Consider the following 26,308-nt stretch of genomic DNA (forward strand, 5'->3'; position numbering starts at 1 on the left):
AATTCTCAAGTCTGCTTAAGTATAACAGAGATAAATTGCCTTTTGGTCTAGAAAAAGTAGCAGGTATTGGTATTTTATTTTTAGTAGCAGAAAAATCACGTGGAAGAAAAATATACTGGGATCATCTCAATGGTCTGATTTATGAGGTCTGTGTACAGTTAGTACTTGTGGCTAATCCTGAGTCTAGATAATAGGTGATACTAAGATATTTACCTTCTATATTGAAAATTTGTCACAATTGACAAACAATTACTGCCAGTGCTTAAAAGCCAATAAATATATCTGTACAGTCTTGCTTTGTTAAAAAAAAAAAAAAAGGTGGCTTTATATTCATAGACTTTACTCCTAATGCTGCTGAATTGTGCTCAGCAATTTTTTCCCTCATAGTTACATCTGAGATAACACACACAAAAAAAATCATGCATATGAATGCTTCAAGAAGACTGCCAAAAACTACAAATATGCATAATTTCTTAGGAAAGTGCCATGTGACAGAGACAATGGGATCTTTCATGGCACAAAAGATGGATAAATTAACTTGTCTGAAATGGTGAAATGCTTAGCTCTTGGACCTTCTTAGCATTGGGAATATATTGAATATGGAGAAAGCTGCAGTTAAACTGCAGTGTCTGGAGATAAACCGAGCTGAATGGGCCCTGATGAAATTCGTGGGGAACACAACAAATACAGTGTGGCTACAGTTGAAAAGACTCAACTCCTAAGAATGTAAAAGGCTGGAAATGTCTGAGTGCTACCTCAGAGATAAAGGAATATGGGCAGTAAGATGTTGTGGGAAGACCCACGTGTCTTCTTCAGTCTGTTTTGGAATCTCTCTCAAGCTGGGAACTGTGTTAAGTAGCATTTCAGATGCCACAGTAGCCACGACCACTGGAAAGGGGCAATGAACAGATCAGTGATGATTTGTGATCAGAAAAGGAAAAAAAAAAAAAAAAAACCAGGAAAAATCCTCACGTCTCTTTTAGGCTTGTAAAGAATCTGCACTGCTTTGCTAGGACATGGCTTTCCATGTAATTTTTCCGGTGCTGCAAAGTGTGGAAGGTATTGGATATACAACGGCTTCTCCCTGTGTCAGAGCTGGGTGAGGCATTTGGCATCCTTCCTGCTGACATCTCCTTCTTCCTCTATTAATTCTGGGTATGCCACAGCGAAATACCTTTTGCAAGGACAGATTTTCTCATGTTTTGTACCTTACATATGTGCCATTGCCTTAACAATTATTCTGCTGAGAGGCTTGGGCTCCTCCAGCAATTCCTGAGCCAACTGCCACTGTTTAGATGTTAAAATTTCCAGCCAAATTGTCCTGAGGTCAGAATTGGCACAGGGTTGGGAGGATGGAGCCCTCCAGCCTTCACGCTGTGAGGACAAGGCTGGACCTCCTGTGGAATCAGTGGGAGTTTGCAGCCAAGACTGTGCTGACAGAATTGTTCTCTGTTACTAGAAAACACACTCTTATTTTTATTTGAGGTATGAGGCAAGATAGTACACACTTGTGCTATTACATAAATGTCATTTTATCAAGGGCTGCTGCTTAATTATTGAGCAAGGTAAGTGATTTACATGTTTTATTTCTCTGGGAGGGTAGAGAAGACGAATTAATTGCCACTTTTTAATGGCAGGCATAAATTAGGGGCTTTCAGGTACATCAAAATATGTCACCTGTTTACATGGACAAAATTTCCTCCTGGTTCCCACCAGTTCTTACTATCTTCTCCTTCTGAAAATTTTCTGGAAACCCCAGTATTGGTTCTTTCCCTGTGACAGCAGAACTTACACACCTGGGTTATTTACACCAGAAAGGTGTCCCTGGAACTGATTCCCAGTTTCCCACTTGCAGGAGCACCTGGAGAAGGGAAGCAGGGGGCACCAGGACAGGGCTGTGCTAGGAAGGAACTGGCACAAGGGAATGAGGGGAGGATGCTCAGTGAATGGAGGTGAGGAATTCTGCATTCAGGAAGGAGCAAACATCATCTGCAACAGCACAGATGAAGTAACTCTGGACACTGGCAGAAGCAGTTACTGAAAGGATGAGAAAGCCAGAAAATCCCCGTGCATGAGTTTACTGAGTGTAGTTATAATTACTTATAATTACTTATTTTTGTTGTGTATAACGTTTGTTGGATGCTGGTATACCACACAGAACAAACTAGAAACGTTCCAGTAAAAGAAAATTTTTTTTTCCCATCAAGTTATGCTGATTTCTAAGGGTTTAATGCCATGAATGGTAAACATTTGTATGCACTGTACAGCTTGACGGCTCTCCTACGCCTCACAAATGTCACAGAGGAAAAAAACTTTTTTTGCCTAAGAATGAGTAAGCAGCTTTTCTTTGTAGAAATTCATGCAAATCCTTGGGAAGTGCCCTATAAAAATGCTAGTTCTGTTAGACTACAGACGTCTGTGCTCCATTTAAAACACTCTTTATGGTCTGATTCACTTCTTTAGCGAGTTCTTAAGAAGTCTGCATATTAAGGAAAAGCAGCACAACTTTAAAGATTTTTATAGAAGCTGGAGCAGCAAAAAGCCTATTTGCTAAACCCCCTTTTCCTCAGGAATTGGAGAAAGAAGGTTTGAAATATAGGTTAATTCTTCTTGCAGCTCCATTTAATCCCCCTTTTATTTCCCTGATATGTACAGTCTCCCTCTCTTTCAAAAACCCAGAATTATATTGTTTAGTAATAGACTGTTTCCATGTGTGTGCACTTCCCTTCTGCCTTGTGAGCCATCCATGACAAAATAGTTAAGACCAAGGAAAAATTCTTTTACTCAAGAGCACAGAATACATTTGTTCTCTAAACCGTTAACTTGCAAATGGAAGATCTTGGGAGAAAGACCCTGGAAATAAAGGAATTTTTATTTTGCTAGCAATTAGCACATGTACCTATTAACAAGGCAGCACTAGTGCTGTCTGCAGAATACTAAAATGGGCTGCTTTTGCTTGGGTTCTCAGGCTTATGCTCCTGTGGATCACAACTCAAAATAAAACCACAAGGAATTTTATCGTGTGCTTCAGTGAAAACACATTTAGAGCAGTGCTGGGGCTTCTGAGACTCCTGTGCTTTCTCTGAAAGCAAAGTTTGGTTGGAGCCCTTTTTTTCTTAAATATGCATTAATTACAATAAATGAGTTTATAGCAGGGCAGAAATACTCTTCCATATTTCTGTTTCAAAGTGATCTTATGTGCATCAGTTCATGGTTTCATAACCCAGGTCCATCTAAAACACTGAAGTTTTCAGGCCTCCCCTCTTAATGACTCTTTCTGCCATTTCAGCAGCTTGACCCAGAGGGAGACAATCAATGATATCTCTGAGAGAGGTACAAATGACAGCCATAAATAATCATGAATTACTAATGACTGTGATTCAGCAAGTGCAATTACCCAATTCCTCACATCCTTTCAGCTTTGCCCACCTCTAACACTGTGGCACCCCAGGAAATGCTCTTACCCTTCTCCCATGTGCTCCTCCCCAGAGGCAAAACCTATCTCTGGGGATTAATTTAGTGCAGCAAAGTACAGATTTTTATGAATGAGAACTTGTTAAAAAGCTGTATATTCTGTATACAGCTGTATATTCTATATACAGTCTCAAGCAACACACCGTGATAGTAAACAGCATGAAAAAGTTAATCTGTTTAGTTGAGGGTGCAATGTTACCTGGACTCAAGCTACACTGGAGTAACATAAGAAACCAATTTTTGTACTGAATCAGACCAGAAGTCCCCATAGACCAGCCCCTTTCTCCCACAGTGCCACGCAGAAGGTGCTTTGAGAATGGTCTAAGAGAAAGGCACATTTGGAAGGAACTTTCCCCCTACTGTGGCCTTCCAGCACCTACAGCTCACACAGCTCAGCAGAGCAATATTTAACACCTCACCTCAGTTAAAATCAGAGTAGTACAAAGTGGTGCACAGATCGGGCCTTCAAATAATAATTATTTTAGTAGCATATCAGCCCATGCAAACACACAACAAAAGCCAGTGCTGCTTCTGGAAATGTGCTCCGAGCAAACAGACAAAAGGAATATTGAACAGATGAGGAGATGAAACACTGAACAAGTCAGTGATCTGCCTGAGGTCATGTGAGAGCATCTCCTAGACACCGTGTTTAAGGCCATTCTAATTCCCAGCATTCTCACTTTTGCACTGTTGTTCACTGTTGGCAGTTTTTGAGCCCATCCTCCCATTCCCTCCTTGTGGGTCCCTTCCAACTCAGGGCATTCTGTGATTATGTCGAGTGATTGCTCAGTGTAAATATACCTGATCCACGAAAGTGGATGAGCCAAACGTGGTTTTACACTGAGTGCAGTTACTCTTTCTGTGAAGAGAACTCTTTACTTCCTCGGTGTTCCCAAGGAACCTGATGGATCTGATGGTGGGTTTGAGACATGGCATGACCTCAGCTAAGGTGCTGTCTCAGTGTAAAGCCAGGAGATATTTCAGCAATTATAAATGAAATAAAACGCCTCATTCCTGTGCCAGTGGACAACATGACCAATCACCCCCGTGTCCCTGTCCAGGATTATCACTGTAGGGACACAAGGAAGAAAACACTGCCGTGATTCTGACCATTTGTATTTTGGATGCTGGCATCTGGCTTTTTGTCTAAAGATACCCTGCCTTAATAGGAAGCTCTCCTTCAATAATCACTGAAAAAATCAGTGAATATTGTACTATGGTTTAAAGTTTATGCTTTAAATACTTGATATTATTTATTCTGCCCCTCTCCTGTCAAATCTCTGACTTGTTACCATGTTCAGGAGGGTCAGCTGGATCTGCTCCCATTAACCCACTGAGTACTCTGCAAGGACCAGTCCAGTGTACACATAACTCTAGAGGTGTTCTGTCGTAGTGAAAATGAAGCCTGACCTTTTGTTTCATTATTAATCAACGCAGCAAAGCACATTTATCAAATCTGCACTTTTTCATTACTCCATATGTTTCCTTGTTCCCAGCCCATGTCTGACATGTGACAGTAAAGCCCAGAGTGATCATCCCTGGTGCCTTCTCCCCTGTGACTTCTTGCCACCTGCTTCACAGGATTAAACAGATGTATAAGTGTAAAGCGTTACAAAACTCATCCCTTCAATCATTTATCACTTCTAAAAAATCCAAACAAATCCAAGCTATGGCTTAAGCATTTTATCTGCCCAACGGAAAGAAGAAAGGCACCACAGATTTTAGGAAGATTATGAAGCAGTAAGTAAGATATTTCGTGTGCAGAGGAGGTCAAATTATCCATTTATATCACAGGTGACATCGGGCACTTGTTTATTTCATATCACATCTTGTTTATGTTCCTTTAATGGCCAAAATATTCCTTTAACTTCACAATAAAGAGTATCTTCCAGAGAAATCCTAACAGAGGCATTGCATTATTCATCATCAAGTGATGAGGAAAATTTCAATTGCCAGTTTCTGGTAAATGTCTAATTAGGAAAGGGGACTTGTGAGCCACAGACAGGCGCCACGATCATTAAAGGGCAGTTTTCTGAAGATTATGAGTCTCCAGTCTGTCAAGCAGAGTTTCTCTACAGCTGAACTAATTTAGCAGCAGAAAACCCTGTCTAGAACAAAGCCCCTGGAATTAACATCTTGTTTAAGCAAACACATACCTACTTTGAAGTAAGTGTGATAGGTCCACAACTGTTATTGAGGTCAAGTTCAATGGTAGTGAAGTGACAGAACAGAACTTCAACACTAGTCTTAATTTCAGCTGCAGCACAGGCTGCACATACAGAGCACTTGAAGCCATACACTGTATTTCAAGTAGAGCAGTTTCTTATAATTGGCATAACCACTTTGGTCTTAACATGGAAAACTACTGAAATGTAGAGCAACTAATTCTCTGGCTGCCCAATTAAATTTGAGGGTGTGAAAAGCATATGTACAGAGGCAATTATTTCTGTTTTCCAAATCTTACAGTTTTGATTAGATTTTTTTTTTTTTTGAGCTGAATGTTTATTTTGGCAAGCTTCACTTTGGCCCTGATTTGGGATAACATCATTGCTCAGTAGGTTTAAGTCGAGTTAGACTGTTTCCTTGAATCAGACTTTCTTAGTGATGGATTGCTTTAGTCTTGTTTTTGCAAGTCTGAACATGTGAATGGAATTCTAACGGAGAAGGGAACTGCATGGGTGATCAGCTCAGTGCAACTGGTTTTTGTGGGAGTTCTGCTGGAGAACAGGCTCCTCACAAGTGATGCTGCTGGAAGCTGCCAGTGGAACACAGTGTTGGTTTGTTCCTCATCACCACTGACCTCTCATTAGCACAGCAATTTGTATCTGACCTTGGTGCTTATGTAACCTTGGCCACATCACATCCCAGTCCAGTTTAAAAGACAGACCCAGCCTGCCCAGCATTGTTTTTACCAGCACTGTCATTTTTACTTGTCCCAGGGCTGTGCCAGGCCAAGAACATGTGAGAGGGGCTTTCAAGTCACCGACAGGCTAAAAGGTCACTGCAACAACTGTTTATTTATATATGAACTTTAGTATTTGTGAAAGGTGCCAGCTCAACAATCACAGAGCAGGAATCTTCGGACCTCGGCTCATCTGAACCAAGGGCAGTGGCAACATGAGCTTGCTTCCTGCCAGCATTTCTGTCCTTATTCTGAAGGGACAGCCTGGAGGAAGGGATTAGTCTCCACACTCATTTATTGCATGGTTTCTGAGCTGGAAGTGCCAGTTTTGATGGGCTGTTTATATGACATCTTCCCAGCGTGAGGACTGGATGAACTCCACCATCTTAAATCCCAGGAAAAAGGTCTGAGCGTTGCCCCTGCGGTTTTGGAGTCATCTGCGATTTAAAATTCTATGTTCATATTCTTGGAAATTCTTCTAGTGGAAGGTGTCCCTGCCCATAGCAGGGGGTTGGAAGAAGATGATCTTTAAGGTCCCTTCCAACCCAAACCATTCTATTATGATTCCATAAAATACTGTATTCATTTAGGAAGTTATTTTGCTGTGTGCTTTCCTCCCAAACTACATGTAACATGTGCTTAGTGCAAAATAGGTACTGAGAAAGTTATTTAAATTCAGAGCTTAAATATTTTTTTTTTAGTTTATTTTATAAACGTAACTTTATCTCAAGTGACTCAACCTTCTGTAAGTTTCCCTCGATGTGGGTTACTTTTTGGTCCCCTTGGAACTTTCCTACAAAGGGAAAAGCCCTTGTTTCTGTTATTGTTTGTGTAGAGGCTGATAACACTGAAAAAACCAGGTTGGAAAACTGGTGTGAAACATCCTCCCAGTTTTCTGGTTTTCTTCCTTTCCCCTTCTCCCTCTGTTTCCACCACCTTTAAAACGTTCTGAAGAAGATTTCCACTTAACCCAAACCCCAAAAATCTAACAGCATATAATAACTGCATCTCCTACGCCGCATGCAGCCAGGAGGTAAACCCTGGGATACATCTAAGACAGGATACACATCCCGAGTGTGCCAGGAGCACACACTGACTGTTCTGCACCAGGATTCTAAGCTGCCACAGCCCCCCCTTTGTATTTGTACCACAAAGCATTGATATGCACAGCTACAACAGGCTGTAATGATGAGGTGTCTTAATTTGGTTTTTATTACGTGATTAAAGGTACAATAAGGTAAGTGCTCAACAAGAGGGAAGACCATTGTTCTGCATCATTAAGCTCACAGCGGCCCAAAAAGAAATTGTAGGCAACGTGCCAAAGCCCTTAATGAAGAGGATCTCTTTGAATTATCTATGGATGAGGAAAGGATAAAGCCTGAGCCCTGGTATATTTGATCCTCTTTGTGCTCACTGTTAGGAGGACTTACAGAGCCAGCCGTACCGGACCTTCTGGAATTGTAATTTTTTTGAAGCATTAATTTCCCAGCCACACTAAAGCTCTTGGAATAATAGAGAAAGTGAAGCTATGTACTATTATTAATTCTTTCAAGTGTTTTCTGAATTCCTGCATCTCGGAGTCGTGAACTTTCAAACAAAAAGGCTAAGGGGATTTATTTGTAATAATGCTCAACATTCCCCAAAAACCAAGTTATGCAAATTTTGTCTAACTTAGACTTCTTAAATGGCAATGCCATCTTATCACATGATATTAGGGTTACATGGATGACAAAATATAAAAACACTGTGAGAGGCCTTTTCTACTGTTGGCATATTTTAAAAGTTTTCTATTCTGCAATTTTAAGTGACAATGATCCTTCATCTCCCTCATTGTTAAATTTAAAGTGATTGCTCCAATGTGTAGGTTACATGAGGATGTATTTTTATAGTTACAGTGACATATAATTATCTGGATGTGCTCCATAAGCTATAGAATTCCCTCCCTCCTATCTTGCAACACAGGGAAATCAAAGTAGTCCCGTTAAAATAATTTTGCACAGTTATTTAGATTCTAGAATAATCAGGGATTACAGTCTTAAATAATTCGGGTTTTTCTACGTTAGAAATCCCAGTTTTACAGGATTACATGCACCTTTTCACTTCTGTAGAAACCAAGGGTATTCCAACAGTGGTTCCCTGAGGACCTCCATCCTTGAAGTTAATCAGGAGCACCGGGCAGGTTGATTTCTAAGTCCAAACTCCTGCCAGGGATCTGCACCTGCAGCCAGCACCAGATAGTTCAGACATCTCAGATGTCAGGGGGGCTGTTCCTGGGACTGATTTAATGACATGCATTTAAAGAATGCTGTGCTGCATCTGTCGGGAGATGTCACTAAGTTGCAAAGGTTCTCTGTCACCTTTTTTTCCACAACAAAAATGGAGCAAGTTTCCTGAACAAGCACAACGTTCAGAATCCGTTGCTGTCTCACTTTGCCCTGGTTGTTGCACTCCTGAATGTGACTCACTGGTAGCCCTCAAACCCGGACTGCACCAAAACTTGGTGACTTTGGGGGATAAGGAATTATCAGCACAACCACTGCTTGATCTGAGTGGAGGATTCGCACAAAGCACCCCTGGCCCCAGGTGTGCTGCGGCAGCATCTGGGGCCAGTGCTCGGTACAGAACAGGGTCCAAGAAATCTGATTACCTCCCTCTAAAATTCTTCCCACTATCACATGCACAACAGCTTAGTGGAAGTGTGTTGGTATAAATAGAAATGACAGTCAGCATGTCTTTCTATTTGCTCCCACAAGTTTTTTTTTTTTTTATTCCACCAGGCGTCAGCGTCCTTTGGGTGAGCGGGCGAGAATTAGATCAGAACTACGCGGTTAAAATTTAATCACTTCCCTACGAGCATAACATACAGACCACATCTTTTATTCACTTTGTTGTCAGTGACATCAGGATCTGGGATCAGCTGCAGGTGGGAAGGCAGCAGGACATGGGATTGCTGAGCAATTCCCTCTGCCGGCAGCGTGGAACACGGCAGGGCTGGGAATGTCACCCAGCAATCTTCACTTACTCTAAACCACCTCAGGAATGGCAAGGGGGTAGAAATACAGCTGGAAGGACCTGGGTAGTTTCTGTTTATCCAGAGCCTTAGCACAGACAACCCACTTCACCTTTTCAGTGTTAACTATGAGCACACAAGCCTAAGAGTATTTCCAAAGACTCATATTCTGCAGGAAGACATCCTGAAACACCTGGCCATGGCTTTGCATGGTTCCATCCCACCTTCTCAGTCCAAATCATACTTGAGATGTGCCAGAGCAAGACATTTCAGAGGCAGGCAGAAGGAAAAGCAGAAACAATAGCTTTCTTACAGAGCTTGATGTGTTATTACATTCATAGAAAACTTCTCAGAAGCTTAATATGAGTAATTTGTGCATAAGGATCTGCAGGGCAGGGGTTTTAGTCAGCTGTCAAATCTAAGTGTCTGTTAACTGGTAATTTTACACGCCAAGGTGCAAACCCCACAACAATTAGACTTAAACTGACAGGAACAGGCACCTACAGACCAGACTGAGCATCAGTGAATGCACTGCACAGAAACAAGTGGCTGCAGGTACTTAAAATCAGGTAAAAAACATTCCCTGTGCATCTTTCCTGACTTGTATAAACAGAGTGTGACCAAGGCACGATCCTTGTCAAGAAATTTTACCTAATATACACTGGAGAAATGAACAAGAGTCTTGTTTTGTGATGAAAGTTTTGTATGAAGTTTGATGTATAACAGCTGCATTTAAATCTTTGATGCTCTGCACGTGTAAATAGGAAGGTACATCCTAAAAACATAATCATTGTCACGCACACATCAAATAAGGTAAACCCCCTCTCGTTTCCACCTGTATTTTGTATTTTGCTATTCCAGCTCCCCGGACAACAACAGCGGCCACAAGCCCAGAAGAGAAACGAAACGCAGCTCTTTACCTGACAAACTTCATACAGCAACTTGTACTGCTCCTCCTGCTTCTGCAGAGTGCACAAACTGCATCCCATGTTTGAATTGCAGCGGCAGAAAACCCTCCTCCTCCTCCTCCTCCTCCTGGCCCCGAGCGGTGCCCGTCACCCGGCGCACATCAGGTATCCTCGGCACCCCAGCGCGGCTCGGCGGTGCCGCTCCGGAGCTCTCCTGCTTTGCTCTTTTTCTTCTTCTCCTCCTCCTTCCCCGGCAGCTCCAGCCTTCCCAGCTCCCTCCCTCTGCCGCACTCCGCGCCCAGCCACCCGCTATATAGTGCCACTCATGCATATTAATCAGCCCTCATTGACTATTCATAGCAGACAGTGATACAGGAGCCGTAATTGCCAGCTATGACAGCTGAAATTTCTCTAATTAACAGGCAAGTGCTTCAGTAGCGGGCGTAATAAAGGACACTAACAATTTTGTAAACCATTTTGTAGCAATTACAAATAAACACGGCCACGTCTTAACTGCGCTCCCCCAGGATAATTCTTGCCACGTTCAAGCGGGGCAGAACCGCAGTTTGAGTGTGAGGCACAGCGAGAGGAATGCCAGGGCACAAAACTCAGCCGTGGCAAAGTTGAAAACGCTCAGGGGGATTTATTTCCCCCTCTCGGATTGTGGTGCTGTCTGTGAGCCTCAGTTTTTCAGCAGGAGCTGGCTGAACTGGGCGTTTAACAATCACAACAGAGAAAGGCATCTCTGCCCCTGAAAGCCTACACACAGCCTTAGGACCTGGCTGTAAAGCAAAGAAGATATATGAGGATGTATGTGGATTTAAGGGAAAAAAAACCCCAAACCAACAAAAAAGAATGCTTTGTATTAATACAGATTAGCTTTAGATTAATATGCATTTCCAAGTGAAAAACGGCCATCTATGCTTCTGACTCTCATTGTGTATCTGAATGGTGTAAATGACAGGTTCACATATTCTTTGCTATATTAAAAATATAAAATTCAGGACATTATAAAAATACATACAATAAAATAAGCATGGCATTTATGGCTGCTCAGCATTTGAGTGCTTAGATCCACATTAAACCTGTGCCTTGGATGCAAAGGATAAAACATCAGTGAACTGCCCAATGAGCTAGAAAAGTACTCCTAAGTCACAGGCTTTATGGATATTTTCCAGGCTGTGGGAAACACTGCCTTGTGTTACGAGTGTGGATTGACCGTAATTTTCCCAGTTGTTTAAGCATTCAGAAGGTGTGCATTTTTACAACCCTATTTCCATTCATTCTGCTATAAAGAAAATGACAGAATAGCCAGGAATGAGACCAAAGGTGCCATTTCAACCCAGGCAGAGTCTGGATCCCGTGCTATGGTTTTCCAACTGGTTTCTGAGCATTTGGTGAGCGAGTTTCTGTGGATCACAATGGAAATGTTGTGTAAGGATCATCTTTTCTGTCCAAACTCTCTTAGGGGCTTGCTGGAGGTATCTTGTAGGATACTCAGCTCTTACTACATTTGGACTGACCCACAGTTTGCATTAAAATGTTAAATTACGACAATGCACTTGATGCCGGCCAGGTTTTAGCACAACTTTAGTAAACACTGACAAGAAGGGAGTCCTTTCACTCTGAGACTTTCTTTCGGTAGTAAAATCTGCCTTCCTATCGGATAAGAAAGAAAGGAGACCTCGTTTCAGTGGTGCCCAGTGACAGGACGAGGGACAATGGGCACAAACTGAAACATGAGGAGTTCCATCTGAATATGAGGGGAAATTTCTTTACTTTGGAGGTCACAGGGCCCTGGAATGGGCTGCCCAGAGAGACTGTAGTGTCTCCTTCTTTAGGGATATTCAAGAGCCCCCTGGATGTGAACCTGTGCAACCTTGGCAGGGAGGTTGGACTGGATAATCCCCAGAGGTCCCTTCCAACTCCACCTGTGACTGAAATCCCTGCCACACTCCTGAAATGAAAGCAGGCAGGGACTCCATCCCAGTGCTGTGATTGTGGTGTCTCCCTGATGTGTCCCCATCGCTGTGATGGTGGCAGAACTTGCAAGTTTAGAGCAAGGCAGTCTGGATCTCAGGGCTGCTCTCAAGGCTGAGGACTGATTCAGGCTATCCCTGGTTAGATATGCCAGTCACATACTACAGCTTTTCCAAAGTTGGTTGACAGCCAGTGACTGTGGATCTTGAACAACTGGAAAAGTTTTTGCATGAGGGAACGAGTGTTCCCTCAAAAGCAGAAAAAGATGACAAAGATAACGGAATTAAATAAAAAAGAGACTCTATGGAAATTGTAAAAAAGTTTATGGCTTTGATTAGATAATTTTTTGTTATGTAATTTAATTAGGCAACTTAGAGTAAAACTTCCAAAGATGTTGTCCATGTTTTTTTTTTTAAATGCATTAAGTTTCTTCTTGAATACTAGATGCTATTTAAATGTTATTGTTCTATTCAGGTGGCTGAGGTCAGTCAGGATTTTTTTTTTTTTAGAAACAGCATGCAGCTGGATCTGCTTAGAAAGAAACCAGAAACACGCGGGATATTTAATTTCCATTTTCAACGGAAACACACCTATTTGTTATTTCCCTATAGCAACATGATAGACTGCACGAGATAATGTTTCATCTGATTCCAAGAGATAATCCCTAAATCGGGCCAGGAGAGTAAGCCCAGCAGAAGGCTTGTTTTGATGTATGAGTGGAGGGTCCCATAAATGTGATGTTTCGGATGCTTCAGCTGACACAGCCCCACTGTGGGGCACAGCAGCAAAGCCTGGCTCAGCGGGGCTGGGGCCTTTGTGGCACTGTTGCTCTGGTGAATAAACTGCTCTGGCGGTCAGGTCAGTGCTCATCTCACTGGAGATGGTTTCCATTACTGAAATCTAATTCGTTATTTCCCTATTCATCTCGAAGGCAAAAATGGTAGCACTGCCTCAGGTTAACAGAGACTAGTTTTCACAGTATTTTGCCAAACTTTAAACATTTGGGCTGCAAACTCTTGGCCTGGGCATTGCCCAGTGCTGATTTTTGCCTTTAATGATACGCTCGAGGCCAAGTGTTTCAGTCATTTCCAAGAGTAAGATTACAGGGGGGGAAAAAAAAAGTTGTTTGCCCATGTTAAGAAATTCTGGATATGTTTTCTTTGAGAAGGTTTTGGTATCAACATAATACGAAACAAGAAATTGAAGTTTGGCACTGGGATGGTTTGCGTTGTCCCTGTGAAATCTGCTAAATTTGGTCAGCCTCTCAGCTGCTGCAGTTTGCGTGTTCTCAGCACAAAGTTGGTGCAAGTTTTCAGTTTTAATTCCTATGAGACTTCTTCCGTGATAAATGAGTTCCGTGGGTGATGCCAGAAGGTCTGATGAGGCCAGCCCAGTTCTCTAATTGCTCTTTGTGAGGTTGGAGGTCTGATATCAAGAACAAAGAGATGTTCTCAGTGCTCCTCACTGCTGGACCCAGAGAGGCAGGAAGGTTGGATGTTAACTGTGAGACAACACTTGTTTTACAATATATACATTAAGACAAGCCTGGTGCCTTACAGGCACCCTCCTCAGGGCCTGCTGTACCTGCTGCAGGTTAACTGGCTTTCCTTTGGTATGTCCAGATAAGGCAGCTCGTTACGGGGTCTGTCATCTGCGTTAACAACGTGTCATGTGTGGTCTCGCCCGTGCGCCGCAGATAATGAGCTTAACAAAATGTGCGGGAGTGGATGGCTTATATCACGTGTAATGTGAATGTCAGAGTGGTCCCAGCTGAATCTGAGCAGTCCAGGCTGAATGGGAAGTCAGCGAGCCAGCTGACTGGGAACAATGGGAAATAGCCTTTGAATACACAAGGTGCCAGCAAGAGCTTTCATTAGCATTTATCTAGATTACTCGTTCCCCGACTGGCTGCATGTGACCAAATCTGCAAAATCCCTTTTACTGGGATACCTGGCTAGACAATCAGACATTTGCTTTTGTGTCCAAAAGCTAATTCCAAAGGTGGGAAGCAGCCAGACTGCACGGGCCAGGGTGCTGCTCTCACTGCCGGGAAGCTGGAGGTCCTGGACAGAGGATGGGTGACAGTGAGGAAGGAGCCCTGCCACAAGACCACAGGCTGGCTTTGCTTTCTGTACGTGCCTTAGCTGCAATTTACGATCTCTCAGCTTGCAACTACAAACCTAATATAAATTTCGCAGTTTAAATGTTTGATTTATTCCATGATTAAGCCAAGCCAGGTGCTGGCAGGTAAGGGGGGAAATCCACGGGAGACCGATTCACTTCAAGTGTCCTGCCTGTCTGCACGGGATGGTGAATCAGAATAAAGAGGGGAATAAAGCACTCATGAGGGACCTGCACCCTGCAGGGGATCATTATTAGGGAACTCAGAGGCTAAAAAGCACTCTCTGCCAGCTTTTCAAGGCTGGGGGCTGACGCTGCCAAGGGTTGGCTCTCGGACAGCAGTTCCCACCAGCAAGAATAAACTCGTGTCCTTTGTGCGAGGAGCAGATGGCTCACAGCTCCTGCACAGACCTGGCCAAGCACCAACCCCTCGGTGCTGGGAGTTCCTAGTGCTGGAGTGGCTCCTGTGATACCCCTGATGGCCTGGCACTGTTTGTTTTGTTCCTTTAAATGCAAGCTGGCTTTCCTAGTCCGTAGCAACTATTTAACATTGTATTTTTGTACATATCCTTAGCAGGTTCTGTTTGAACAAATGATCCCTATTTAAGCAGAGTGAAATGGGAAATGTTTGCTTAATGTATCAATACTTTAATTACTTTTCTTGTTTTTACAAATATTTAAGACTTGTGAGAAACAAAAGCTAGGGAAGAGAACAGCTGTGACTTTATAAATAATTCTTGCATTGGTGTGTTAAATAAACAGAAGTCAGGGAACTGTACAGATTATGGTTACACAGAGTGGTGCAAGAGAAAACTGTGTTACACAACTGTATTTTAAAGTTAAGATCTGGGATTTTTCAGTGTGTGAAGGTGCTTTTTATTTGCAGCCATTGGGTTACCTCTATCAAAGCTTGAGTGCCTCTGTTGGGAACGTGTTCAGAGTGAGTTCTGTTTCCCTGTGTTTGTTTACAAATGTTCAATAATACAACCCACTGATAGCTCCGAAGCGTCGGGTTCTTAATAATACATTGTAATTAGTGTGGATCTAATTTAAAAATACCCTTCTGAAAAGTCCTTTGTTTAATATGTGAAAGTAAACCAGGATTTTCTATGGCATTGTGCAGGCACAATAATTAAATACATACTCTAAATATAACGGCAAAAAGATCTCAATTCTGGTGGGTTTTTTTTTTTTTTTCCTTTTTTTTTTGCATGTGGGCATAGCAATCTGCCTATGCATTGGAAGCTTCAAGACTGAGCCAAAATATTTAAACTAAAACACACCACAAGGGAGGATGTGAAAGCAAATGTAAAACTCTGGCTTTATTCCCATCAGTTAATGTCGAAGTCTTGAGATCCTTATTTGCTCCACTTATCATCTCTGAAAAGAGTTCCAATGCTCAGAAGTGACTTAAATGAAATGGTACTTATTGTTAAACTGCTGAAGGAACTGTTCTGTCCTCGAAGCTCTTTAAGGAGTCTGGTGTGTCTTTAATTTATGCCACTTGAGAAAGACAGTGATATTCCAGGAGCATCAGAGCACCAGCACTGCCAGGCCAGCAGACAGGAGAACGCTATTGTGTTAATTCAGCCTTTCGTGAAGCAGAACGATGAGGTCAGAATAGGGTAAATAACTGTTTAATATGCCACTGAGACCTTCTGATGGGGAGAGTCGGGATGCTGAGAGCTGACCCGTGGACCACGAAACTCCTCCCTCCCTGGGCTGCCCCTCTGGGGGTTGATTACAGCAGTGCCAAGAGGTCCTGGTCAGAGATGAAGACAAAAGGTGATCCCTGAACCTGAGGATGCACACGCTGGATTTACAGTGATGACACTGTGATGGGAGTGGGTGAAAGGGGCTTTTAGCTGCTGAGGCCAGAGAATGAACTAATCAAGAAGGAAGTGCTCTTTCACCTGAGCATAACCAGCTCCAGAGCCCCATCTGCCAGCTGAGACACACCAAGCCCAGCAATGCCCAACCGAGGGACCTGGGGGCACAACACACTCGTTGCTCCTTAGCTCAAATCCCTGAATATCCCTGTCCATTCTCCTCTTTGTGACACAATGCAGGCAGCTACTACGAAACCACAAAACCAAAAGCACGGAAGACTGGCAAGGAAATGAGAAAATTGATTATGGGCTGGATTTGTGCTCTAAAAGCTCCTTCCATGTCAGCTGAAACCTCAGCTTCCTTGCAAAAAAATGGACCTTTGACTTCCTGGTTTGGAGGCTGGAACAGCCAAGCTCATCTCTGTAAATTTTACAGGTTATTTAACCAGACAGCTTCTATTTAAGAAGAATGACAATTTTAAGTTTGCACAAGTTATCAGTTTCTACATGGTAAAAGTGCTCTGTGGTTACTGTTAGCAGTTACAAGAATATATAATGATAGCAAATAAGGAACATTTAAAGCAAGATAGTGGATAATGAAAGCACAGGAGTGTGGAGTCAAATGTTAGTTATACACTTGTGCTGATAAGGCTCACATGCTCTCAAATCTAAAATTACTTGCAGAGCATGAATCCCCATTTTGATTTTGCTCTTAAACATCACTTTAGGGGGACAGTATTGGTAAGCACAGGCTGCTCTGAGTGATGGTTCATTTCAAAATCAGAATGTTTTCTGTAAAAGTGATAATACACTTTTAATAACCTCAGAGCAGCAAAATGACTAGGTGCACCTGAACGCTGCATAAAAGCTATTGACATAATACTTAATCTTTAAAACTGATAGGCACGTGCCCAAAAGCTAATAAAGTTCATTCTAATACAAACGAGCAAGTAAAATAGTATATCATAGTCTGTGATAGCTTTGGCTCCTGATCATATAACTGTAGCCCAGGGACAAAGAAAATTGAAGTGATTTAGAAAGGTGCCCGGTAGGATATATCCGATATTAGGCAGTTTGCTGAAGCAAAACAGTAATGTCAGAGAGATACAAAGGTGTAAAATCCATTTGACTGTGTCCAAATGCTTCTAGGCTCTGACCTTAATGTGTCCAGATGAACTCCCCCTAGGGTCAGCTGAATAATGCTTAATAATCTATGGCCAGAAACTGCCAAGACCTGCTAAGGATCACAGTCTTCACTCACTTCTGTATTTCAGCTACTGTATTCATATTAAGAATTTTAAGCCATTTCTATTTGAAAAGGCATTAACTTTCATTTCTCAGTTTTTACTACTCCACACTTGATTTGAAACAGAGCAAAACAGGAATGCCATCTCTGGTTCATTAGGTTTTATATGAACCATCTGATGAATAAGGTAAGTGGGAATATTAAGTATTAATGGTAGATGGCAGTCAAAATGAAAGGAGTTGCTTGTATGTTTGCCTTTGTCTTCCTTTCTAGGTTCAGGTGGACAGTGAGGGATCTGCTTGCTAATTCTCAGCTAGAGCTCCTCTGCAGGAAAGACCCAGGAGATGAGCAGACCTTGAATGAAATGGGATTCGAGCCTTTTAGGAACAAAGGAAATGTAAGTGTTCATTTCTGTCTTTGAAGTCGGGAGAGATGTATTTCCACTGAAGGAGACTGGCATTAGCTCCAGAGCTGCTCTGTGTGATTAATTCCACTGTGGGCACACAGAGGGGACAGCAGTGACCGCGGGACCCTGCTGGGAACGTGCATCTGCCGCTGCCTCTGCTGCAGCAAAATGTAAAAAACACATCAGGTGCGAGGGGTAGGAGAGGAGAAACAGGGGGACATGGGGACTCGGAGTGGTTTGCAGTCCCAGAGCCAGGCTGTGCCTGTGCTGTGAATTCACCTGTGCTCTTAATCTTCAAATGTAATCTTAAAACTCCATAAGGACCCAGGAGGTGGTTCAGGTCCCACCAGCGCTCTGGTGTCCGGGTTTCTGTGGTTTAGAGTGTGAAACACACCAACAATGTGGAATCATTCTTGGTTTTCATTTACGCTCTTTACAATATAATCTCACCAGCCTATGAAATTGCAGCGATGCTGTTTCATCTCCTTTCATTATAAAATCAATCCTACTGCAATAACACTGATTGGATAAAAGACATTCTAAGGCACTAATCCCTTTTAAGAAGGACACTTCTCATGCCTCACTTGGCTCATCTTTAACACAAATTCTAGTCCAATGAGTAAAGTCACAGAATCATAGCTTGGAAAAGGCCTCTAAGATCATCAAATCCAACTGTTGGCAGCTGCTGGAGGGCACACAACTCCCAGCTTTGTTCCTTCTCCAGGTCACATTTCCCAGCTTTATCCTCAACAGCAATGGAAGTGACTTCAACCTGTTATTTTTGGGAATCCCTGTGAATCAATGGGAGGTGACATGTTTACCTTAATGAAAAAAGTAAATTACCTACACAGGTTATTGCATTGGCTGAACTCATCGAGTTATCGTGTAGCTGTAATTCCTCTGCACTTTCTTCCCTCAAAATACACCCTCTGATAACCAGTATTGATCAAGCACTATTGAAATGAATGCACAAATATAAACACTTGACAAAAGAAATGTCAAAGTGCACAGGCAATCAGACACTGTGATGAACACCAATAATAAGCCAGATCAGAAGGCACATTCACCCACTAATTTTGCCATTTCTAGCGAAGCCCCAGAGTTGCAGGTTTTCCCCTGTCCAGAAACTGCATTCCAGTTTTTCTGCAGACTCGTGTTTTTCTGCATTTCTCTGCAGAAATGGACCAACGTGCTTAATAAGAATTTAACGGGCAGAATGTAAATTAAAAGACAATTATTAATTAATGAGATTTCCTAGTAATACACAAAATAAGTGGGCTTTGTTCTTCCAAAGTTATATTACGTGTCCAGAATTTTTGTCCTGATGCCTGACTGCGGCATGACACTGGGATGCAGAACCTGAAGGTCTGTATGATTTATGGCGTTTGCAGCTTATTTTAAAGTTTTATGTTTTGAGTTGCAGGTTGTCTATTTTGGGATCAGTTGCAGGCGAGAAAAATAAGATTTCAATGACATTTCTTATTCCCTGTCTATGCTTGTTCTCTTCTGTTGCTCCCCCAAACACGGGGACTGTTGCAGTGCTGTGCTTTCTATCCTAATTATTTTTGTCTGTTGTGACTGTGGTGCTGATGGAAAACTCAGATTTTGTTTTGGGTAGTGCAATGAATGAATGAATGTACTGGATTGCATGTACACCTCTAGAGGCACAATCAGTTCATGGCTGGGGGGAAGAGACTCAGGATTTCTGAGAAATACACCTATGAGAACATTAATTAACTCACAAATAAAGCCCAGATGATGGGGGTGCCCACTTAAAATACTAGATTGGTTGCCAGTACGACAATCAACACAATTTTCTGTCCTACTTAAATTTTTTTTTTCTGCTTACTGGCTGTAGTTAGAATGTTATAAACCACCACTCATGTATTCTTAAGTCTTTGAAATTCAAGTTGCTGTCTGCTTTCTTTGAGTCTCATGTTCTTAGCAGAGGAGAGAAATCACAATAATTACAGCCTAAAATAGTCTCATTTCATGGTGTGGCTAACAAGTGAAACTACAAGTAATGATGTAATCTAACATGTCAAAAATGAAAATGAAAAGAGGAGACAGAAGGCAGGACGGAGCCAAGGGATGCGATGTGCCATGTCATCTTCTAATTAACTAACTGATCCTTTAAACTGTCAAAATCAGCGAGGAACTCCATGGCCCAGTGTCTTATTAATATTCATACTGGGCCACGAGGAGCTGTGATTCCAGTCCCAGTGGTTATAGTTAAACATCAGGAAAAAAAAGCCAGGCCATCCAGGGCTGCGGGAGCGTCGCACTGACGGGGAAATGAAGGCAGCCCACCCTGCTCCCCAAACCTCTGCTGGGGGACCTCTCTGGGGATGCATATTGATTTCTGAATTATTAGAGGGGGCTGTATATTGGAAAAAAAAAAAAAAAACAAACCACAATTATTTTTCTTCTTCCTATGAGCTGCCACGTTGTTAATCACATTAAGCTCCACGTTGTCAAAGGAGGGGAAGATGCATGGAACCTTTAGCAGTATGAGCCCGTTTTTAATTTTGCACACCAGAGGAACAGGCAGTTAATAAACCCCTGTCTTTTGGAGGACTGGGGGAATTCATTCTGCCACGTAGGATGCAATTCAGGATTGTTTTTGTAGAAATCTGGGGCCCGCAAGAAAAATAATCTTCCATAATCTTCTTATAATGCAATTATTCTCTTACATTTCAGCCTGCCAGTCTCTTCCTACTCCCACTAAGCAGTTTCCTGAACCTTGAAGTCTAAGGGAGCAGCTGACATTTGGTTTCCCCATTCATTTTCTGTTTAATTCTTCATGGCAGGGCAATGTTTTAAAGAAAAATAATAAAAATCCTCTCTGCTCTGTATTACACATTCTATTTAGGGGCCCAGTACAGATCTGCCATGGACAGGGATGTGCCTGTGTGCAGCAGAAGGTGGGGATGAGGAGGTAATTCAGCATCCTCTGAAGTCAAAGGGAGTTTTGACATCAGCCTTGTATAAGTAATTTTAAGCCCAGACTATTTTTAGGGCAGTTAATCCCATTTTATACTTGCCATTTCTAGCTGTGCATGACACAGTAGAAAGTCATATATTATGTAGCCCTTTATAGCAGCATGATCAGTAAAGGAGTAGCTGAGCCATAAATCACATGCTATACTTCTCAATGAAAAATAATTAAACACTTTGAATCTCATTAATTGATATCCTTTCTTTAATTGATACACTAAAGGAAAAATATCTTGGCTCACCCCCTATTCTTCCTGTTCTTTTCCCTGCCCTTTGTAAGTTCTCTCTGATGTAACTTTTTACAATTTGACAGAGCACCCTGAGGAAATAAAGCTTCATCCCAGCACACAGACTTTGGGTTCTCACCAGAAAGTCCTCTCAAGATTAAGCCACAGCAGCCCAGTTTTTGGCAGCTGAAGTAATTGCCCCTGGTTTTCCATCAGCTGGGGTGCCTGGCCATGTCCCTGGAACAGCATATCAAGGTCCTGGACAGACCTTGGGACATCAGAGCCGGTGCTGTGGAGCTCATGTCCTCTTCCCTGACCATGAACACACAAACCCTGTGCCCCAAATGTGCATCAATCAAAACATACAGGCTGTGCCTGTGGAGAGCTGGTGTTTGTCTGGACAGCCTCTCACTGCTTCCCCTGCCCCCCCGCCCAAAAAAAAAAAAAAAAAATTTATCTCCAAGCAAAGCTATCAATCCAAATATTTAACATCACATGCTCTCTGTTGTTTAAGCTCTATTATGGATGAAAGGCAGGCTCCATTGAAGAAAAAAAGATAAAATTAAATACTCTAAAGTGTCTATCAGCTGGGTTAACATCAGGCACCGAGCTGCCAGACCACAAATCTTGAACATGTTGACGCTAAATGTCTACGAGGAGCATATGTTATGGATCAAAGAACACACTGATTAATCCAGCAGAGACAAAAGTCTGTCACTTTGGTCATGGTGGCATGATACCACACAAGACAGGACTAAAGAAGCACATGAACAGAAAACAAAATGCCAATGGGAAAAACATAAAAGATACCAAAGGAGGTTGCAATCTAAAATAAGAGTTTTATCGGGTCAAACGCTTCCACCCGTGGATGAGGATTTAATGCATTTCCAGTATTTAAAAATCATAAAATTCTCACGGTTTTGGGGGGATATTAATGTGTATCTGTTTCCCCTGCTACACTTTTTTATTAAATCCATTCAAACAGGTTATAATTTTTTATTGTGAAAAATGTCTACACGAAGCTGCCTATTTACATTGGTATTTACATAATTAGGGAACAAGAGCCTGGAATCACAGCAATTCTGTATTCCCAGCTAGATTGTTTTTCTCCAGTAATTCGTTGGCTTGTTTTGCATTTCTGTCAAGCAGTTCAGCAGAGCAGTGTCTTGTTCATCTGCAGTTTCACACCAATCCTTCACCTGAGAGTGTTAAAGTAGAATGTTCTACTTAAAATCTGCTTTCAAAGGGAGGAAGACAACTTTTCCTTTTTTAGTATTTTCCAGTATTTGTCCATAAAGCGTCACAGGTACAGGCATGAGCACTTCCCTGTATCTAGCACGTCTTCCTTAATTAATGCTTTGGAAAACCTTTCCCATAACTTAAACAAGAACATTTGTTTCAAACATTTTCCAATTAGTTTTAGTGTTTACTTGAAAATGCTTCAAACATTTGCTTCCTCTGAATTCATATTTTCTTCCTCACTGCAGCATTTAGTTTTTAAGTATAAAGGGAAAAAAAAACCAACTTTGGATAATGAGACTTTCCTAAATTGAAGCTTTAATATTGGAAATATTTCTTGTGTAGGAGGCAGCAGGGCCAATTGTCTGTGGGGATCCTCTACTTGTAAACTGGGGGATTTGCACTCAGATTACATTCAGAGGTATCTGACTTTTTTTTTTTTTGAGAGAATGGCATTCCCAGCACTCCTTTCAGCTTCTGGTTGAGCTTTCCTTCAAGGTTCCCAGTTCTGGTGTCATTCAGTGGTGTTTTAATGTGTCCCCTACATTTTGACAAGACAGGCACCTCCATCATCATCATCATATCTGTCAATGCATGTGCAGTTGCTTAATGTATAATGCATGAACTAGATTTCTCAAAAGTAGTCTGTGAGTGGGTATATTAACTATACATGTTTTGTCAATTTTCCATCTCATTTTGGCAAAGGATAAGTTATTGGTGATCTCAGATGAGAGATATATGTGTGTGAGCGTGTGTGCATATTTTATGTTGGCAATATGTGTTTATATCATCACATCAAGCGAGCGTGTCAGAGAGTACATGCACCCTCAATTTTACCTGATTTTATTGCAAAATGATGCCAGGAGTTTTGTGAAGGAATAGCCATTGCTGTATTCAATAGATTCATTTAACAAGCCACTGCTCGGTTTTATTTGCCCTCAGCTTGTTCTTCTGCATAATTTAAAAGACAGCTGTCATATCTACATGCTGTCCTGCCTGAAACCTGTGCACTGTTAAATAAACCTGACATTTGTACAGCGTTAAATAAACCCCATACTGGGCTCAGCCCTCTAAATGGGAGCCTCCCTCATCCCCTTCCCAGCAGCTGGGCTGGGAATACCTGTGAAGGGCCATGGGACACAGACTGTGCAGGCTGGGCTGTAACCAGGCACAGACTGAGGAGGTTGAGCTTAAAAAAAAACCCAGCCATACTCTGGGAAAGGGTTAGGGATTAAAGGTGAGACTGTGAGTGGTGTTTGGGGTGCAGGTCTGGGTGGTGAATCGCTGTGCCATCACTGAGCTGCTCGGGTCCCGAGGTCACCCTGGAATGGGGTCTGTGCCTAATCCACAGCCTGAAAGTGCTTTGGGGGAAGAGCACAGAGTCTCATGAATGGAATAAAATAATGGAAAAACAACAGCGACAACTCATCGCGTCCCCTTTCCCTGAAGGAATGAGCAGGCGCTCCCTCAGAAAAGAGAGTTGAAGTTAATTGCATGTAAAGACCATGAGATCAGGATCCTGGGACTCAGGAGCTGATTTATGCACTGCAAATCTGTACATCCTTTGCAGAAAAGGCCATTTCCTGTTTAAAAAATTTAAAAATACTTGATTAGGCTCCGCGGTTCCCAAACCAAACACATTACGCTATTTAGTCCATTAAAACCCCGCGAGCCCGCTGTTATTGTGCCGTGATGGATTGATTGTGTTTAATCTTTCCTCCTTCTGAAGTTGTTTTCATTTCCTGCAGCCCTATGCACCCCCAGCAACAACACACCAGCAGTGTGCTCGCTGGCTGCTGCTGGAGCTGATTATAAACATCTATTGTCACTTGGACAATATTTATATGAAAAAAGCTACATTGTATGAATCCTTATTATTATTATTATTATTATTTTTTATAACAAAGCCGTGTGAAAGCCGGAGCAGGATGTTATTAAGGACACTTGAGCAAGCACCACTGAAAATTCTTATCTTTTACCATTAAATTAAGCCTGTGTCACAAGCTCTGATACATTCACATGATGCTGCACTACATTACTTTATGAAAAGCATTTTTTAACTGGAGCTAAACACAGAATAAGCATGATTCTGAAAGGGAGAAAAAAAAAGTGGCTCTTGACCTTTACTATAATTGTCCAATAATAGTTTGCTATTTACCAAATAACAAATGTAAATACTATTAATAGAGCAACTTTCCCTGCTGTGTGAGAAATACACAGGGGCAACGGTGCCGTCAGACCTTTTCCTTCTCACACCTACTCACGGACTTTTCTTACAGCTGAGGCTCTCTTAGAAGTGCTAATCAGGCTGGTTAAAGGAATTTATGGAATAGAAACTCTCACCAAGTTGGAGCACAGTGCAAAGCCCTGGTGTGCAACATTAGTGTCATAGCTAATTAATTTCCTTAAAGATCAAGTTCAGGGATCTTTTTCCGTGGAGTTTCTCAGTCAGTGCTAATTTCATGGTTTAGGGCTCTGTTTGTCTTTACACTGGTGAACATACACAAGCTTCTCAAAGCTGTTTTCCAGGTCCGTGCTTTTAAATTATTTCCTTTCTCTCTGCCACTCAGATGCTCAAAATTACAAAGTGTAACAGCAAAAGCCACAGTATTCATGAGTTTATCTAATTTCAAAATAATGGAATAATTTTTCAAAGCAGTCTTGGAAAGGTGTAATACAGCCCAGATCAATTCTACTGCAGACCATTTTATACTGGGGAGGGAAACTGGCTGCTTGGTGTTGGTTTCCACTTACAAAGTTCTTATTAAGCAGTGTCCACCCTAATTTTCCTTGTACCACCTTGTGTATAAATTCTGTTGGGAACTTTCTCTAACAAATTAGGGGGAAATCATGATGGAGAGTTACTGACTTCATGATTCATGGAACACTAAGTTTGGTGCCTTTTAACTTTCCCTTAAGCACGGAGATCTATCTAAACCTCAGGATCTGCATTAGTGCTTTTTCAATTTAATGTGCTGATCAGCAGGCAGAACTAATGGGATGGCTTCTGAATTCTTCTGTGGAATCTGAATTTGTGGTTTTTAGTTCAGACATCAAGAACAGTGGTAAAGAAGAAGGGAAGAATTACTGTTCTTCCAGCAAACACATGACTTCTGAATGGTGGAAGGCATTATGTTTTGCTGTTACAAAATATAATTCAGCCAGAAATTTCCAAAAGGTGTCATGTTGGGATTTTTAAACGCCTCAAGCTGATTTTATTCAAAATGATGTCTCTATGGAAATGGGATTATTTTATTTGTTAACATATCTCCAGGAATCTAAAAAGCTTTGACTCATCAGTCAGGTATAGTTAATGTTACATCTTTAGTTCTTCAGTAAGTAATTTTTCAGATCAGACTGAGTGTGTGGCTTTTAAAACTGACCATTTGTTGGAGAAAGTCTATCAGCAGGAAGAAACTGTGTGGATTTTCTTCCTACTATAGCCTTTTGGTTGCTCTGATAATTACCTGGATCAGACTACAGGAGTTGTGTGATTAGCCTGCAAACTTTACTCCAACCTGGAAGGGAGAGGATTAATCTTTTAAATCTTTCCAACTGTCAAAGCACACACTGACATTGTGCTCTTGGTGAGGGTGGTAATTTCTTAAGTCATATGATTGGGGTTGAAGTCTTGCTCTTGAGTTGCAGTATGTGACCAGGATTTAAGTATCTGTTTTGTGTGATTAAGACTAATTCTGAGCAATTAAAGAAAACAGTTCATTTGTGGCAGGTGGCAGAAAGCTAAAGAAGATAATTACTCTTTTTAGCCATCTGTGTTAACTGCCATTAGCAGAATTAAACTGAGATTCACCACTTTGAAATTTGAGGCAAAGTTCCTTTCCCTTAACTACAGAATGTAATATTGTCTGAAGTCTAATTACAAAAAAAAAAAAAAAAAAAAAAAAAAAAAAAAAAAAAAAAAAAAAAAAAAAAAAAAAAAAAAAAAAAAAAAAAAAAAAAAAAAAAAAA

The 26,308-nt window shown here is 41.7% G+C and overlaps 1 protein-coding gene across 2 annotated transcripts in view; it reads right to left on the reverse strand.

Moving 5' to 3' along the window:
* The window catches only part of PDZRN3 (PDZ domain containing ring finger 3), a 134,122-nt gene that overhangs the window by 19,875 nt on the left and 87,939 nt on the right, over positions 1-26,308 (reverse strand). The window contains exon 1 of one of the 2 annotated variants that reach the window (XM_027894569.1): positions 10,307-10,401. The exons of the other annotated variant lie outside the window; for it this stretch is intronic. Coding sequence (XP_027750370.1) covers positions 10,307-10,375 — 69 coding nt within the window. The 5' untranslated portion in view covers positions 10,376-10,401. Of the gene's footprint in view, positions 1-10,306; positions 10,402-26,308 lie in introns of those variants that run through there. 2 annotated transcript variants of the gene reach the window in all.

Source organism: Empidonax traillii, unplaced genomic scaffold, assembly GCF_003031625.1.
Source record: "Empidonax traillii isolate 1590-97213 ecotype Southwest subspecies unplaced genomic scaffold, ASM303162v1 scaffold433:size1479616, whole genome shotgun sequence".
Classification (NCBI taxonomy): Eukaryota; Metazoa; Chordata; class Aves; order Passeriformes; family Tyrannidae; genus Empidonax; species Empidonax traillii.